General features: G+C 36.9%; 1 protein-coding gene across 2 annotated transcripts in view; it reads left to right on the plus strand.

Moving 5' to 3' along the window:
• The window catches only part of lft (Limb expression 1 family member lowfat), a 302,779-nt gene that overhangs the window by 250,482 nt on the left and 38,124 nt on the right, over positions 1-14,173 (plus strand). For both annotated transcript variants that reach the window (XM_081742321.1, XM_081742322.1), the window contains exon 3: positions 4,172-4,312. In XM_081742321.1, the coding sequence (XP_081598447.1) occupies positions 4,172-4,312 (141 nt within the window). The remainder of the gene's footprint in view (positions 1-4,171; positions 4,313-14,173) is intronic.

Genomic DNA, 14,173 nt, shown 5'->3' on the forward strand with positions numbered 1-14,173 from the left:
TCCGTGGCTAAGCGGTTAGCGTACGCGTCTTTGTCGCGGGAGACCCGGGTTCGATTCCCGGCGGGAGCTCATGTGGTTCGGATTCCACGTTAATCAGTAGGTCCACGTCTCATATAGCCTCGCTGCTGAACGGGACGTAAAACTCAAAATCAATCAATCAATCATTTTAACAGTTTCCCACTTGTGCATATAAGGTTTAATATAGTTTAGGACATGCATTTTAGGAACTGTGCACATTTAGAATTTCTGGCATATTGCCAGCGAGGCCACTAAGCCAGTAAGTATATTCAGGATAGGTCGACATACGAATTCGTGGTGACCACATTCGTAGTTTGTAGGTTTTCTTCGGGTTCTCCCTTCCCCCCTGCATTCTCATTCCAATTTTTTTTTTTTTTAAAAACAATCATTCACTTTCATTAACCATCTGTTTCTTTTAACTGTGGAACGTAAAATTAAAGATTGAATGTTAACTGTTCTTCCTAACAATTATTTCTGACTTTCTTGACGTCAGTTGCGAAGTCTTAGTCTTCAAATATCTTCCAAACTGCCTTACGATGGTGCATCAGCATTTAAAATTTTGTACCTTCATCAGAAGCCGAACAGTTTACGAACGCATTAGCCATCCGGTACACAAAAGCATATTCAGTTCCTCTTCCATTAGTTAATTGAACATAATATTTTGTTAAATATTTCCCCAACGTCGTTCAGAACGTTTCAACCTTGTACTATGAATACAATCATACTAAATAAGTAATGACCTCTTTTTTTCACGTTGTTCTCTTTCTAAGCTGCTATGCGTGAGTCGTGACTGAACAGTTTCCACAAAACGTGCACAAACATTTCTTTTTCTTCACTGCTCTTAAACATGTATTCTTAAATATACATTTTAAAGGGGGAAAAAGAATGGAATATTTTTGCAACTGGGCATAGCTTATAGTCATCCAGTTATATCAATATTTCAAGAATATCACGACATAGGAACCACGTTTTTCCCATTAGGACCAAGACACACCAAGATCATTGACACGCGTCAACCACAGAGGAAGTGTCCGTCAAATTAACAGAAAACGCTTCGAATTTCGTGGAAGACATTCAACATACACCCAACATCTTGATGTAAGTGACTTAGTCCAGGCGTAATACAAGGTTCATTCAATAAATAACCGAAGAAGTTGTATAAAAAAATACAAAACTTCAACAAAGTTTGTGCTTCTTTGTTATTTTTGGTGGTGTCCTAGAACTATTATCTAATAGGCACGCCTCCTTCTCGAACGAGATGCCGTGAATTAGTGAAACAAGATGGCGGCACCCTTGCAGGTTTGTATCAACGTGGAGCAGTGGAGTGTCATTAGATTTCTGTTAGCTGAGCGGTTGAAACCAATCGAAATTCACCGTCAGGTGACAGTGCAATATGGTGAAAGCTTTTTTTTCTTTTTTTAATCAAACACAAATCAAATACGCCTGTTTTCCTGTATCAATTCTCGCAATGTTGTTGCAAACCTGCAAGGGTGCCGCCCATAGACGCCGATTTTTGGGGGGTTTAGGACACCTTTGCCCCCAATATTTAGGGGTGGGGTCCTCGCCCCCTCCCAATATAATCCAGTCGAAGAAGAATTAACAAAGAGGAGCAAGAATTTCTGTCGTAAACTTCATCGTGCCTTTAATTCAATATTAGGAACAGCCTTCTTATTCGATAGAAAACGCAGTTTTCAAAACCGTGTTGAATAGAGCACTGAAGATTCAACCAACACTGGCAGCACTCATATGACAAGTGAAGATCAATGCAGCGTGAATTTTGCAGCGAAGTATCGAACCGAGATCTTGGGGGAAGGGGGCCTTCATCAAGCAGTTGATAGAAAAGGGCTGAATATGATCATATATTTATTCATGTTTGGATCCCCCAATATTTTCTTAAAGTCGGCGCCTATGGTGCCGCCATCTTGTTTCACTGATTCCGAGCATCCCGTTTGCGAGGCAGGCGTGCCAGGCCCATCTGATAATAGTTCTCGGACACCACCAAAAAATAACAAAGAAGCACAAGTTTTGTTAAAGTTTTGTATTTTCTATACAACAATTCCGATTTATTTAGTGAATGGACCTTGTCCGAAAACTGTGTCTTCTGTATATCATCGGTTAGATTAGTGTAAGATTAAATCTCATATGGTGATTGGGACTGATTAATGACCATTAACTGCCACGTAGCCTTTCCCACTAGTCTAATGGTCAGCGCGCGCCTTCAATATACGTGGTCTCAAGTGTGATTCCCGGTTGGAGAGCATTACAATGGTTCAGATTCCATCTTAAACTGTAAATTCACGTCTCATATAGCCTCGATGTGTTGAAAAGGGACGCTAAGCTTCAACAAACCCCAATTCATAAGGCCACGTTATACTACCGTTTACATTAAGAACTACACTTTGACTCTCTGCTAAATCTGGGCTGTAGGGTGAGTGCTGAATCTCTTCGGACTATCAGTCCTTCAGTGTAGAATTGGCAACAATAGTCGTGTGGACTAGTGAATTGTCATGCAGTATGCAAGGTGAATTCACACTGATTAATTCAAATGACTGTCTTCAACGAATTGACGCAGCTAGATACTTGAAACTTATCCACTATTTTTCCATAGATGGCACTGTATGTCATTAACGGATTATTACCAGAGGCGCGATATTTCAGTGTCAGTCCGGGAAATTTTGTAAATACCCTTTTACCAGTTATTCCTCCAGTATGTCGTTCCTTCCAAACAACTATAGCTTCCTGTTAGGGTATCATTTCCGATTACAATTAATTAGTTTTTTGTACTTATTTATTTATTTCACGTGCCAGGCAAACAACTGTTTCAAGGAATTTTTAGGGAAAGAAAGTCTACGGAGCAAGAATACCAGGTATGCAATCAGAGTCTATGAAGAGGGTTTCAGATACTACTGAACATTTTTCATTTCGGCCACGATAAAAATTATTATAATACTTCAAACCCAAATCCTTAAATGTCGAAGGAGAAATTAAACATTCACTTTAAAAAAAAAATATTATTATGCAAACATATGACATCTTCAAAATTTTAGTAGCTTTTTTATGTAATATGACACTAACAAGATTGCATATTGGAAATTTGTTTCCGTCTGACTCCCCTACAGACAAGAATTCATTGAATGTGCATAAATCAAACATACTACAGTATATTCAGATTGTTTCAAAACAATACCGACAACGTTTCGGAAGTATTCCTGACACCAAAATAAGACAAAAAGTATAGAGCAACTTGGGTCACAAATGCTTCCTTTCGGAGTTACAGGCTGCCTTAAACATGGAAAAATGAACTTTAAATGTCCACAGCTCCAAAACTATAAGACCTACTGTAGTCGGGTTACACTTAGGAACTAGTATGTGCCCTATCCAAATATCCAAGTTTCAGAATCGTGCGGTACATCCGCAACAATTTTTATAGAGGTAGTTGGTGAGTACTTCAAATTATATGTCCGTAGCCAAACTCTGTCTATAAAAAGGGACGGTGAGTATCTTAGGATTCTGAAACATGTATTTTTGGTTAGCATAAATATTAGTTTCCAAGTGAAGTCTTGACCCGGCCACGATAGGTCTCATAGTTTTGGAGGTATGGATCATTAAAGTTCATTTTTTGATGTTTTCGGCAGCCTATAACTCCGAAAGGAAGCATTTGTGCATCCAGGTTGGTCTATACTTTTTGTCTTATCTTGGTGTTAGGAATCACCTCCCAAACGTTGTCGGTGTTGTTTTGAAACACCCTATATATATATATTACGGTCATTGGAAGACAACTTTATATCTTGCTGAAAGTTGACCAGATGAATTGTTGAGGTTAAGTGTTATGGAACACCCAGTAACAGCACTAGAGGGAGGTCGCATCGGTGAAAAATTAAAGCTTTATTATTACGAGCTAAAGAAAGAAGGCTTACCTAGTCCATTAACTTCTGTATACAGCTTTGAAATTTTCTTCCCTTGGGTTGTAGTGATAAAATTTTTAATTTTTACCGATGTGACTTCTCTAAAGAACTGAACTGCTACGGCCCATCCCTGGAAATACAAACAGGATGGAGCCTCTGTTGCCAGCTGTGTAAGAATAATTTAATATTTGATGTGATTTTTGTATATAAAAAGGTGATACTTTATGTGTTTTCCTTGTGCATTTCAGAACTGTCCAACGAAAGCCGAGGCGAGGCGAAGCGCGGCCAAGATCGCCCTTATGAACTCCGTGTTCAACGAACACCCGTCCAGAAGGATCTCGGATGACTTCATCGAAAAAGCCGTAGCGGAAGCAAGAGCATCGTTCAAGGTGAGAGAATCACATATGAATGCATGTATGCGTCAGCGCAATATTTTGGGAACACTTATACGAGTGAGTAATCCATTCTCCGACACACCTTTCAGATGCCCAACCTACAAAGGTTATTACCATTTCTACGCTTGTTATCTCGGGGTCTTTGTAAGGTCCAGTGTTACAATCTTTCTATTCTAAGACAATCAACAATTTGACTATAATTTCAGGGTGCGAATTACTGCGGGGATGCGGAGGATTTTACTGCTCAACAGGGATTCCCCGAAATCCCGATTTTTCTGTAAATTTAGTCTAATTTTAGGGGTGATTTTCCAAATTTTAGTATAATTTGTCCTCATATTGAATTTGTGCCTCCCTTGAACCCCCGAAACAAATTCCTGCGTATGTGTCTGTCCCTCAATCATTTTGACCCTCAAGAAACTAATTGAAAGATTTCTTCCGAGGATGTTTGTGTCCTTCCCCCGCACCAGACCATATTTATTGATAAAACGTTGGGAGTATTGTCAAGTTTTACTGGCTTTTACACTTTCATGTAATTTTAATAGAGTAGTTATATTGCAAAATGAAAGATATAAACTAATCACTTTTGGCTTCTTTTATACTCATAGCTACTAATAAGTTATATTCATTCTTTTCTTCTGTTTTCATTGTCACGCAGTACCTGTAGTTGTCACTTACAATGGTATCCTCATACCCATCAGCCTGTCTCTTAGTGAATTTGGATGGCGGCTTACAGAAACTACGAATAAAGTAATACTGTATAGATTTGTAAACATCTTAGATTGTACAGGTCCTGTACGTATACAGGGTGGTTCGGAAGTGGGCGTTCCCCGCCCCCTTTAGTTTCAACAGTATAGTGTTAGTTATGGTAGAATGTCTGTACATAGTTACCTTGAAGTCTTAAGAGTCATAAACATCGGTATTGATCACCATCCACGTCGTAACACAGCTGAATTCTGCGCAAGTTCTCAGAGATGTTTTGCAGAGATACTCCGGAGTCACGAGGGTGAAGGCGTGTTCCAAAACTGCTCGTAATTCCTGCGTTGTGTGATATCGAGTGTTTCTTACTTGTTGCTTTATAAAACCCCAGAGAGCATTGTCTGGTGTCGTCAGATCGGAACTTCTTGGAGGCCAGGCAAAGGAAGCTGGTGAAGATGCACAACCTCCTCCAATCCAGTGGCCAGGAAACGTCTGATGCATTTAATTGCGCACGTGAATCGCGAAGTGCGCTGGTGCTCCATCCTGCTGTATCACAAGTGTATTCGATATCATAATGTTACCAGACAATGCCAAGAAATGTTACCAAACAAATGTGGATAAAACCTAAAATCGTCAGAAAACACCAATTAGGGGTACGCTCACTTCTGGACCACGCTGTACAATGTAAGATACAGTACTTTCAATCCTATCCTCGAGCATACTCGGAAAGATTAGGTACGGGTATCTCAAGTAATATATAGTTAGTCCAATGCGCGTGCGCACAAGTTATATTCTCAAAGCATCTTAACATGTATATTACCTGAGTCTAGTACATCATTCAAATACGTATATATGACTTGGCCAAGGAAAAGCAGTCATCTATCAAAGAGTTTCAAAAGTTAAAAATGTAAGTTTTGACGTTCCACTCTTGTAGGTTTACCTTTTCTCATTTCTGTAACCATTTATTAATGGATCATAAAATAAGTTTAAATCATTTATTAAGAATTAGACCCATTTTTTAAATTTAATATTTATTTATTTATTTGAAAATTGTAATGAATGTCATCATTTTATGTTTCTTGCAATTAAGTTAATATATTACAAAATCTATTATAAACTATATACATTTAAAAAAAATTGGACCGTTTTTCTGTAATAAATTTTTAAAACGTACAGTGCACTACATAAGAAACATAAAATGAAGTTCTGGCCTGTATTAAGAGGCTAGAAAATATGAATAAAAGCAAGTTTTGGTATAAAATATATGTTTTAATGGTGTAAATGAGCAGGAACTGAGTATTTATAGAACTACGGATTATCCGACCTTTTTGTTATCCAGCCTGATCTTCCGCCACATTAAAACAGACAGTCGGGAATCGAGCGCCTGCTACGTATACAACCGAAACTCTCACGGAAGTTTGGCTGGTTGCAGACGACTAGCGTTATGTTAACTTCATGTCAACAAGTTCGAGGATTTTTCGGAAGTCAAATATCTTCCATTCTTGAAAAAACCAGTGTTAAAAAGGAAAGGAAAGACGAATCTTATCAAGTACCAGTCAAAAGGTAGCCCAGGGCAGAAAATTCCGCCGGAAACGTATCTCCTACCCTTATCAACACGGGTACTCAAGTATTTTAGCAGTACTGCCACCTTTTGGTGAAACGTGTCTATATTTAATTAGACATGTAAGAAGATGCCAGCATAAAAATATGATATGCCATAGAAGTCCGGGTCTTATTATAAAGGTCTATAAAGAAAAAGAAATCTCAAGAAAAATAACAAAAATAATATAAGCATACACTTTCTTCTTTAAATTTAACGTTTATATTTTGAATGTATTAATTTATGATTTAGACAAAGTGCTGTATTTGGTTGACCGCTGTTTCAAGCACTTTAAATAAAGAAGGGATCCACGGTGGCTCTATGCGGTCTCAGGCATCTGACTTCGAATTACGAAGCGCAATTAATTCATCGTGGGTTCGACTCCCGCTGAAGAGCACGAATGTTTTTGTGCTTGTGTTCTGATTACGTGAGATTCATTAGAAAATTATGAAGACTAGTTAGTGTCCCGATTGGGGTGATTTTTTTTTTAAATGGAAGAATGCTTACCTCTGGTGCGAGAGGTTCCTGATAGATTCTAAACCAAGTTAGTTTGTAGTGGACAACATAGTTTCCATGGGTTTTCTCTTGGTTCTCTCCTTTTTCTTTGACATTATTGTTCCACCAATTTCTTTCGTAACCATTAACTTTCATGAATCTTTCATCTTCTTTAGCTTAAGGACATAACTGTGGCAAGTAAAACTAGAATTTTCATTAATAATAATAACAAGACCGGAATACGTAGCCGAGTAGATACTATAGAACTGAATGGGGAAACAAGCCCGAGGCCGGCCAAAGAAGAAGTGGGAAGATTGCGTTAAGAACAGTACGGTGTCACAGCGGATATGACACAAGATAGAAACAAGTAGAGGAAGCGATCCGGAAAGCCATTCCTAAAAGCTAACCACTGGCATGACAGCCTATATGGGCCTGAGCCGCTCCAACTCCATCTGTTAGCGACCGGTTGAACTACGTCCAGACTAATGACGAGCACGCGGTCACCACGCTGTCTCTTAATAGGCGAATCAGTAGCTTTCCAGATCTAGTGTCCGTCATGTCTTTTATTAACGTGACTCCCCAGTTTACCTCACGACGCCAAAAATTGGAGGAAGCATCGGCCGGGAATCGAACCCAGGATCACGCGGACATGAGTCCAGCGCTCTAACCACTAGACCACGGTGTCCCTGAAATCTGACCATAATTTACTGGGAAAAGGCTTAGAAGGAAGAAGAAGAAGAAAATAATTATTGTTAACATATTAACCATCTAATGAGAAAAACAAACGACTATGTGATTGGAAGAGTGTTAACAATGGAAGTTGATGGGAAGAGAGGTACAGGGAGACGAAGAAGGAAACTAATTGATATGATTAAGTATTAGTTCAGAGAGAGAGGTCTAATAGCAAGATAATTCCGGAACAGGGATTTATGGAGAAAACTCATTAAACCTGCATAAGTGGGAAAAGACGGAAAATATTATTATTATTATTATTATTATTATTATTATTATTATTAGTAGTAGTAGTAGTAGTAGTAGTAGTATTAATTATCCGCATCGCTTAATGAAAATAAAACAATTTAAATGTACAACTCATCTCTTACACGGGAGGGTCCCACAAGTTGTCGCTAAAATCTGATTGCCACATAGCACATCTGATAGAGCATCATGAGAAATGAACTTGAACAAAATTTAAGGTGCTATGGACCAGAAGGATAGGAGCTACGGGGATTCAAAATTTGAATACCCAAAGAATTATATCATGGAATTATATATGTTTAAAGTAAATATCTTGAAAACCGTTAAAGCAATCAAAGCAAAAGTTGCACAATATAATGAGAACAAAATGCCCTATCGAAAACCATAAACATTGTTGCCATAGGTGAAGCAGTGTTGCCAACTCAGCACAAAATAAGTTATTATAAATAGCATCATATACAAGTGTGCACAGATTTAAAATGCACTATTATCACTAAACATAACAGCGAAGTATAGTGGTACAGTGTTGCACGCTATTGGAGCTACATGTGCTGAAAATGTAACAATGGAGATGTCTGATACGTGAGAACAAAGGGTAATAAAAGAATGCATTAGAAAAATGTGAGGATTTTGCAATATACTTCTGTAGTCCCGATGAATAAGCAGACAACTCGCGAAAACTAAATGATACACGCGAGGAAAGAAACACATGTTTTCTAATTCCGTAAACTGGTTCTCCAGGTTATCTTATTAGTATTTGGAAGAGTACTTTCTTGGTTTGGTCTTTCGTGTTAAGTAACATATTCTTTTACTTCCTCTCCTACATACCATATAATTATGTTTGTACACCGTAATATTACCATATTCACATTGGAAATATAATTATTTTGTTACTACCTCATTTCGTTTTTAGTCGGACCGGATAGCAGTGTGGTCTAGAAGGCTAGACAACCAACATATTAGGTATCGCGGGTTCCAATTCCGCCTCGGACATGTTTTTGTTACATTTCATTGTTATCTTTGTCTTCATAGTGATTCGAATCCCACTTTGCCCTCCTATATAGCTTCGAAGCTGACACAGGACGTAAAAATGGCATCACTCAATTTCGTTTTCCAAATGCATCAATATTTTGTGAAACTGCTGACATTTTGCTATGTTATACTACCTGTGCTATGCATTTGAACTAAATTCATAGTATGAGACCCAGATTTCTTTATTACCATCTGTTGCCACATATCCGACCTCTCCATTGTACACTTTCAGCACACGTAGCTCCAATAGTGTGTAACACTGTACCACTACACTTCGCTGTTATGTTTAGTGATAATAGTGCATTTTAAATATGTGCACACTTGCTATTTATATGGTGCTATTTATAATAACTTATTTTATGCTGAGTTGGCAACACTGTTTCACCTATGGCAACCCTGTTTTTTGTTTTCGATAGGGCATTTTGTTCTCATTATATTGTGCAACTTTTGTTTTGATTGCTTTAACGGTTTTCAAGATATATACTTTAAACATACATAATTCCATGGTATAATTTTTTGGATATTCAAATTTTGAATCCCCGTAGCTCGTATCCTTCTGGTCCATAGCACCTTAAATTTTGCTTATGTTCATTTCTCATGATGCTCTATCAGATGTGCTATGTAGCAATCAGATTTTAGCGACAACTTGTGGAATCCTTCCGTGTTAGTACCCGTGAAATATCCTATTTTTGTTTTTAGTGGCATGGATTTAAACGGAATGGGAAGTATCACTGTTCATCTCAGCGACCCCGTAAACTATGGATCCGACTCTAATATAGGTCCATTGCGATCTTTGTTTAATATCTCCCCCTTTCCAAGTTGCAGGGCTGAATTTGGATGTAAATGAGATCGCAAGTTTCATTTGTTCATTTCAGCGACCCCGAAAACTATAGACTCAGAACTAATATCGGTCATTATCGATCATTTGTAATATCTCTTCACGTCCCACTTCCCTAAGATGCACCATCAAAGTAATACGATAAAAACCATCCCAAGCCATACCTCATCTATGCTGAAAATTTGATCCAGGTCGGTCGGGTAGTTCAAGAGTGCTGAAGTCACAAGGACAGTCACTTTTTATTATATATACATATACCCTCCCCCTCTTCTTCGTTGCACCGTCAAAGTAAAACGATGAATACTATCTCAGGCCCGAGCCTCATCTATGTGGAAAATTTGATCGAGATCGGTCAGGTGGTTCAAAAGATTAAATCACAAATATAGTCTCTTTCAATTTTATAATATATATTATTATTATTATTATTATTATTATTATTATTATTATTATTATTATTATTATTATTATTATTATTATTATTATTATTAATAATAATAATAATATACAAATTCATTTCCCACGTATGTTGGTAATGAGAAGAGAATTTTCGAATGAACATTCTGCCTAAAGAATCCAACAATTCTTTCTATCATTATCATATAATACGTATGTGTATGTGAATAGAAGTTACAATGAACTTAGAAAGAGGATTACGTTTGTTTCATCACATATTTTCCCTTTTCCCCCTCCTCCAAACGTAAAGAGAGAGAGAGGGAAAGCTTTCTGTTACTCCTTTTGGAATACCATCATTTTTGACGAGATTACTTAACATATTTTCCCAACAGCATTTCCGTGCACTCTCATTATAATCAAAACAAGTTCTGGAAGGAGATGCAACTTGTAGAGGGCATATGGATGACGTCACGATGCAATTGCCAACCACTTCTTTTTCTTATTATTGTTATTATTTTTACGGTAGTTATAGCATAATTTCATCTTTTTAAAAACTATTTTTTTTAAAGTGGTAACTAGTTGTCATTGCAGAAACAAGGTAATTAATATTATATTATACGTAATATTCACCTTATACAAAATTACACTCCTTTGTTTTATGTGATTACATGTATATATATATATATATATATATATATATATATATATATATATAGTGCTCCCATCTTGCTCTGCTGGATACCAGGATTTCATGATCTGGTAGTTGGAATGATCACATTGTGGAATTAAGTTTAGGTGGCTGAAATCTAAGAAGGATCCCCATTTTAAAGAAGCGAAATTAGATGTTAGCTAGTATGTTGACCTTTATGATCTGAATGCCACAGTTTACTATTATTATTATTATTATTATTATTATTATTATTATTATTATTATTATTATTATTATTATTATTGAAACAACGAGCAATTACATTGGTGTATAATTGGTGTACACATTTTCTGTCTCAAAAACTTTATTCGCTCATTTTTATAGGAAAAGCTGCGCTGATTTAAACAATAACAACCGTTTCTCTCTATCACGTAAATGTTTTACAGTCACAGCAATTACACTGAAGTAATTAACAAATGTCTAACATATCTAAAAGATGTTAATTGTTTATCTTCATGAGTATTTTGCATAAGAAACGTCCCTCTTCCGAGTCCAACAGTAGTCTGCCAACATATTTGAGCTCCAATCTTCTTGATACCTTTCCCGATTATTGAAATGTACTGATGGAAGCATTTACCGTGTTTGTAGCTTACAGTTCACAGGTTTTCCGAAAATAAATCTAAGTGACAGTGAAAAGAGTGAATCCTGAGACTTTTTTTTTCAACAAGTGCTTAACTAGATCTCTATAGTTGATAGATTTTTGTTGTCATATTTCGGCTTTCTCCAAATCATGGAAACAGCAAATGGCATATGACCTGAACCATTTGTATACTCGCTGAAAGCCTTAAACAAGTAACACAACAAATGTGAGGGTTCCAATAATTGTTCTTCCCGAATAGGTTCTTTCTTTGATATTTAAATCAACTCACCACACTATAAGAGAAACTATCCGGATGCTTTAGGCATTTGTGTGGTATACTTAAGATCCTACAAACAAACCAATGCTACTAATAAAGAACAATAGTCTGCGGATCACTTCAGATATTTGAGCAGTGCAATCATCAGCCAGAAAATGTTTAGATCGGAAAGTACTGACAAGACTATATTTCTTCCCTTGCACCAATTTATATGCCTATTACTTCGCTTTGCATCTAATCACTTTTCGAAAAGAAGGTGTGAATCGGGCCACTTCATCGCTTGTAATAATTAATGTGGCTTTTCCTGGCTATAAGCTCCCATTTCATTGCTTGTAATATTTACTATATTTCCTGTTTCAGTATTCCCTCAATTATTTTAATCATTTTCTCTGTCAAATAATTTAATTTTATCTCAATTTGTAATAGAATTTATTACATTAGATAATAGTTTACCATCGTTTTTGTAGTTTTTCATTATTGGAAGTACGATTTCATCAATGACTTCAGAAAGGCAAGCCTTTCGTCTATCGAACCAAAATATTGAATAACCAAAAACCCTACAAAAAGCGTAAAAATCCTTTTGTCAAACCTGTAAAGAGTGTACTTGTACTGTTCTCAGAAGTACATATGCTATACTTCGTCCCCGATTGTACAATAACTGCTCTAAGAAATGCTAGCTTTTAAAATTATTCGATCTTTTCTAATCTTTTCTAACAATTTTCTTCTTGTTCCTGACAAATGAATGACGAATGAATTGCACCGAAAATGATATATAAACACTTAAAAGATATGTTTCAAAATGTACGTAAAACTGAGCGCGATATTTTTATCATTTCATGAAAGTTTCAGTTAAAATAGAAAAGATGTTTCTTGCATATTGTTCCTTCTTATATAGGTATATATTTAAAGAGAATAACTGTATAAGGAAAAAAAACTACAATATCCCTTTAATTCAATGTCTGGCGGCTCTATTTGTTAAACATTATCAACCAGCAGCATCTGTTGTAAAATTATGTAACTGTAGTTGATTCAAATATCTTGTGACTTTTATGATCTGTGTTGCCTGTTGCCTCTCTCACACACAAGGTTTAAAAGCATGCAACCCATCAGAATCCTTATTGAGATAACTTTTTTTTTTGTAGGATGCTTCCATTTCCCCCTTCCGCTTTGTTTTAACTGAATTAATTCAGTTTGATGGTCAAATAAAATGTCACACATTTTTAATGGAATGCTGGCCAGTAAATAATGTCAGGTTGTGGTCAGAAAGGAAAGAGAACAGACAATAATTGATATTCAGTTGTTGAGCTCGGAGGTCGCTAGTTACATGTTTATAGTTGAGATCAAGGTTGCTAGATAATAGTATAAATTTATGGTCTATTTACTAGTAGTATGAGCTTATTGTTAGGAGAAATGTGTGTTACTGTTAATATGCCTGTGTCACTTTCCCATCAACAATAAATAGAAGACAAACAAAACAATCTGTTCCGGCAGAATTATTATTGTTATTAAGTACTAGCAGAATACTCGTTCCTCGCACGGGGAGAATACGCTTCGTTTTGAACATGAAGAACTGAATTTGGATTTAAACTGCATCGGAAGTGTCAAGTTCGTCTCAGCGACCCCGAAAACTATACATTCGATACTAATATCTTTCATTTTCGATCATTCATACATATATATAAGCCTTCCACTCCCGCAAGTTGCATCTTCAAAGAGAAATGATAAAAATCATCCCAGACTCGAAGCTTAATTATGTGGCAAATTTGATCGAGATCGGTCTCCTGGTACAAGAGTTACTAACTTTTATATATATCCCCCTCCCCTACGTTGTACCGTCAAAGTGAAATGATAGCATCACTCCCAAGCCCGAATCTCATCTTTTGAAAATTTGATTGAGATCGGTCGAGTGGTTTAACCCATCTGAAAGCCCGGGTCTAGAAAAAAATATGTGGCCCCTGCTGACTTTGCCTAAAACATTTGTGAAAGTTCAGCAGGAAAATTAAGGGGCCGCGGTGGTATCAGTGGTAGAGCGTTCACCTCTGGTGCTTAGGGTCCCGGATTCGATCCCAGCCCCCGCCAAGTGAACTTTGTGGTGGACAAACACCGTGTGCGTGGGGTTTCTCGGGGTTCTCCCGTTTCCTCCCACTTTCTTCATTCCACCATGTCATTCATTACGCATCATCACCGTCTCCTTTAGCCTAACCGGCATAATCGTGGGACGTAAAACTCAAAGTTTCATTTTCATTTTTCAGCAGGA

This window comes from Thermobia domestica, chromosome 16, assembly GCF_964235325.1.
Source record: "Thermobia domestica chromosome 16, izTheDome1.hap1.1, whole genome shotgun sequence".
NCBI lineage: Eukaryota > Metazoa > Arthropoda > Insecta > Zygentoma > Lepismatidae > Thermobia > Thermobia domestica.